At 45.6% G+C, this 4127-nt stretch overlaps 1 protein-coding gene across 3 annotated transcripts in view; it reads left to right on the plus strand.

Moving 5' to 3' along the window:
• Tmprss5 (transmembrane serine protease 5) overlaps positions 1-4127 on the plus strand; it is a 36997-nt gene that overhangs the window by 22775 nt on the left and 10095 nt on the right. For 2 of the 3 annotated variants that reach the window (XM_021172636.1, XM_021172638.1), the window contains 3 exons: positions 2306-2408; positions 2691-2789; positions 3299-3421. In XM_021172636.1, the coding sequence (XP_021028295.1) occupies positions 2306-2408; positions 2691-2789; positions 3299-3421 (325 nt within the window). Of the gene's footprint in view, positions 1-2262; positions 2409-2690; positions 2790-3298; positions 3422-4127 lie in introns of all 3 variants that reach the window. The other variant, XM_021172637.1, reaches the window with a different exon arrangement.

Genomic DNA, 4127 nt, shown 5'->3' on the forward strand with positions numbered 1-4127 from the left:
TCCTTTCTTTCCTTCTTTCTTAAAGATTTATTTATTTGTGTATATGAGTGCTCTATTTGCATGCATGCCTACATGACAAAAGAGGGCATCAGACCCCATTACAGATGGTTGTGAGCCACCATGTGGTTGCTGGAAATTGAACTCAGGACCTTTGAATGAGCAGCCAGTTGCTCTTAACCTCTGAGGCATCTCTCCAGCCCCAAATTATTTTTAAGTTTTTGTTTGTTTGTTTGTTTCTTCATTTTTTTTTCATTTTTTTGATTTTTGGTTTTTCGAGACAGGGTTTCTTTGTGTAGCCATAGCCTTCCTGTAAGTCATTCTGTAGATCAGGCTAGTCTCAAACTCGGAGATCTGCCTGCCCCTGCCTCTCTGTCTTCTTTTCTTCCTCTTTCTCCTCCCCCCCCTCCTCCTCGTCCTTGTCCTCCTCCTCGTCCTCCTCCTCCTTCTTTTTAAATTAGGCTTTGTTGCTGTTGTTGTTGCCAAGGATGTCCTTGTGGATCTCCTCTTCTACCTCCAGAGTGTTGTGATTTCAGGCATATTCCATTACATCCAGCTAGAATCTAGTTTTGAGATGCTTATAATTTATCGGATTACAAATTCCTTGAGGAAGCATTTACAGCCTATATGCATTTCTTATTGATATTATTATAATTATCATATAGCTTGTGTTTTATCAATAAAGCCCTTATTTTCCTCTATTCCTTCTTGTCTTCACCCCTCCTCCCTACCTACCTCCTTCCTATTCCTTTCCCTGTCCTTCTCTTCCTTTCTTCTTTCTCCTTCCTTACTTCTATGCCTTTTTGTGCCAGTCCTTGATGTATGTGTGTGTGTGTGTGTGTGTGTGTATATATATATATATACACCAGTGCAGAAAGAAAGAGAAAGAAGTAAGGCCCATATAAGTGAATAATAAGATTTGTTTAGTTAAAGACATTCCCTGAAGAAATGACTGAAGGGTCAGAAGGAAGCTATGAGGCAGGTGCAGCAGACACCTTCAGACACTCAGCACTGTAGTGAGAGTGCCTGAAGGTGTTAAAGAATGGCACAGTACTATGGAGAGGGCTGGTGCTGGCAGCAAGAATGGAGAGATGTGGAAGAGAAAGATCCCAAAAGCCTTGGAGCTCTGACGTGAGGCTTAGCTTGATGCTGAGGCTGCAGAGATTCACTGGATACTTTGAAGATTGGACCACCATTTTCATAATCACATCTTAGAAAGATTACTCAGGCTTTACAACATGGAGACTATGGGCCAGGCCAGTGACCTAATCCTTTCCTGAGGATTTGGTTGACCAACCTTTACCACCTACAACTAGAGGACACTAGGATGGGAGTTTAATCACTGGGAGGCAGGAGTTATCACTCTTATTTTATGAATGATAAATGATTGAAGTTTGGAGTGGTGGTCTGAGTTATTTAAGTTCACAGGATAGATGAAGACCTGGTTATGAACGTTTCAGTATTTGTAGTTATGCTATTTCATAGCTCGTTATGGGTCAGGATCTGCTGGTGTGCATGTGAACTATCCTGCTCCTTTCTTTCTTAACCACCCCATCTTTGCTTCATCAATATCTTTTGCCCAGACCACACAATGCCTGACAGAAATAAATCAACTCAAGCCCCACTCACTGAAGAGGACCCTGCCTTAGAGACTGTCTGTCCCCTCTAGAAGCCTTCCTTGATTGTCTTGGAGAAAAATCACCTCAATCTTTTGAATGCCATTGGTGCTTTTACTTGAACTCTTTGTGGTAATTTGACGTGTACCGTGACTTGTGTTTGGGACAAGAATGAGAATTCTTTGAGGAATGATGGTTGATACTGAATTACTTAGCATGTCTTCTATGGTGGCTTATGAACTTTGGCTAAATACTTTTGGGGAATGATCCATGTGTGTGTGTGTGTGTGTGTGTGTGTGCATGTGTGTGTGTGTGTATCCATCCTCTTTTTCTGAGACAGGAAGGAATGGAGGTGTCTAGGGCAGGACATTGGCATGACTCAGGGGGTGACCTTTTGGATGTTCACAGGAGCCAAGAAGAGAGCATGGTTAATGGAGAACATGAGCTCTGCAGTTGAGCAAGTCTGGATTCTAGTTTTCTCCGTGCTGTTGCAGCTGGATGAGAGTGAAGTGAATGGAGTTAGGGGTTAGGAGAGCAGAAAGGGCCTAGACAGGCATCGCCAAGCTGAATACAGACTTAGAGATAACCTTGGGGGCAGGGCTGAGATTAGACATGGGAATTTGGTGAGAGCATAGTCTTCTCTTGGCAGCCCTGGTGTGGGGCTGCTGGATCTCCAATCACTATTTCTCCAGAGTCCAACACTGGATGACCAAAGCCCAATGGAGATTAGGTACACGGAAGAAGATACTGGGCCTGGGATCTTCAGAATGGAGTTGGGAGACCAGCGGCAATCCAGTAAGTCACACTGGCGGCTATTAGGGAGGGACAGGATGGGATTAGCAAAGGATGCTCTTCCTCCAGCCCTTATGCTCTTCTTGGATCAGTGTGAGGATGAGGGACATCTCATTTTTTATCCCCCACTTGCTGTTTCCCACTTTAGGACCGAGTGGGGTCTGGGCTTCAGAGACCATAACCAGGTTCTATCCCTTGGGGGCAGGCTCCTGTTAGAACCTCAAGGTTGAGTAAAGCTTGCTGGCAGGAGGAGACAACCCAGACAGCTCTCTTCTTCCCTCATAGTTTCTCAGTCCCAACGCTGGTGCTGCCTGCAACGTGGCTGTGTAATACTGGGCATCCTGGGGCTGCTGGCTGGAGCAGGTGTTGCTTCATGGCTCTTAGGTCAGTGCTGGGCCCTTCTGTCTGAGGGGAAGACAGGATCTGGGGGGAGCCTGGAGACAGAAGCAGGTGCTGAAAAGGCACTATGTGTAGATGGATAAGCTTCTCTGTCATCTGTGCTGTGAAGACAGCCAGACAGAAAAGGGCTTACCCATGGAATGGAGGGATTTAAAGGTCATAGAGAGAACAGCTTAGCCTTACAGTCCTGTCACTGTGTGGATGATCCATGGTTTTGGTCAGGTCTCTCCCCCTCCTCCCCACCCCCAGGTAGAAATTGTTTTTATTGAGAGACAGACAGACAAATAGAAACACAGGATAATCTAACAGACAGCCCTGTGCCCCTCTTACTGATTGATTGAGGTCTGTCTATAGGCAATGTGGCTGATAGAGACTCTTTAGGAGGCAGGCCTACCCCTACTGCAGTACTGACTACCTAGGCACGTTGAGCCTTTCTGGGGAATGTTCCTCCCCATTCCCAGTCTCTGTGTGACTTTCTCTGCACTTTCTTCAAGTATTGTATCTATGGCCGGCTGCCTCTCCATCCATCTCTGGGACGTTGCAGGAGGAGGAGATGACTTTGAACTGTCCAGGAGTGAGCCGTGAGGAAGAGCTCCTTCCATCTCTTCCCAAAACAGGTGGGCGCTGTCCTCAAAGCTACAGGATGCAGTCTTGCTCTAGCTTAGGGCCCTTTACTGCTTCAGGACCGAAATGAAGGACCAGCAGTTTGCAATCATCCATCTGTCTCTTCCTCTACTGGAATGGGGTTTGTGACAAGGAGCTGACAGCACTGAGTTCGGATTTAGGGTTTGCAGGCTCCCCTGAGGAGTCCTCTAATCTTTAGCTGATGTGTGGTTAGGAGGCCAGGCCAGTAGAGAAATGGAAGCTTGTTATTTGGGGTAGTGTGAGATAGCAATGAGGGGTGGGGGCGGGGGGAGAGGAGCTAGTGGTACAGGGTGGCAGTGTGTGAACAACAGGGCCACCAGAACATCTGGGGACATCACTCCGTATTGTCTCCTGATTGCCTCCACTGTCCATTCTTCCAGGTAAGAGGTGGGGTTCACAGTACAATGCTGTCCAAAGACTGGATGTTAGAAAGAGTTACAGAAGTTAGATCAAGCCTGGGGTTTTCTCATTTTTTTTTTTTCTTTGCTAGATGCATGGCCTTGGGTACATTATTTCTTTGAGCTTCTATTTCTTTCTTTCTTTCTTTTTTTTTTTAAAGAGTAATTTTTTTGCATTTATTCTTTTTTTAATTTTTAATATTTTTATTACATATTTTCCTCAATTACATTTCCAATGCTATCCCAAAAGTCCCCCATAGCGCCCCCCACTTCCCTACCC

This window comes from Mus caroli, chromosome 9 (assembly GCF_900094665.2).
Source record: "Mus caroli chromosome 9, CAROLI_EIJ_v1.1, whole genome shotgun sequence".
Lineage (NCBI taxonomy): Eukaryota > Metazoa > Chordata > Mammalia > Rodentia > Muridae > Mus > Mus caroli.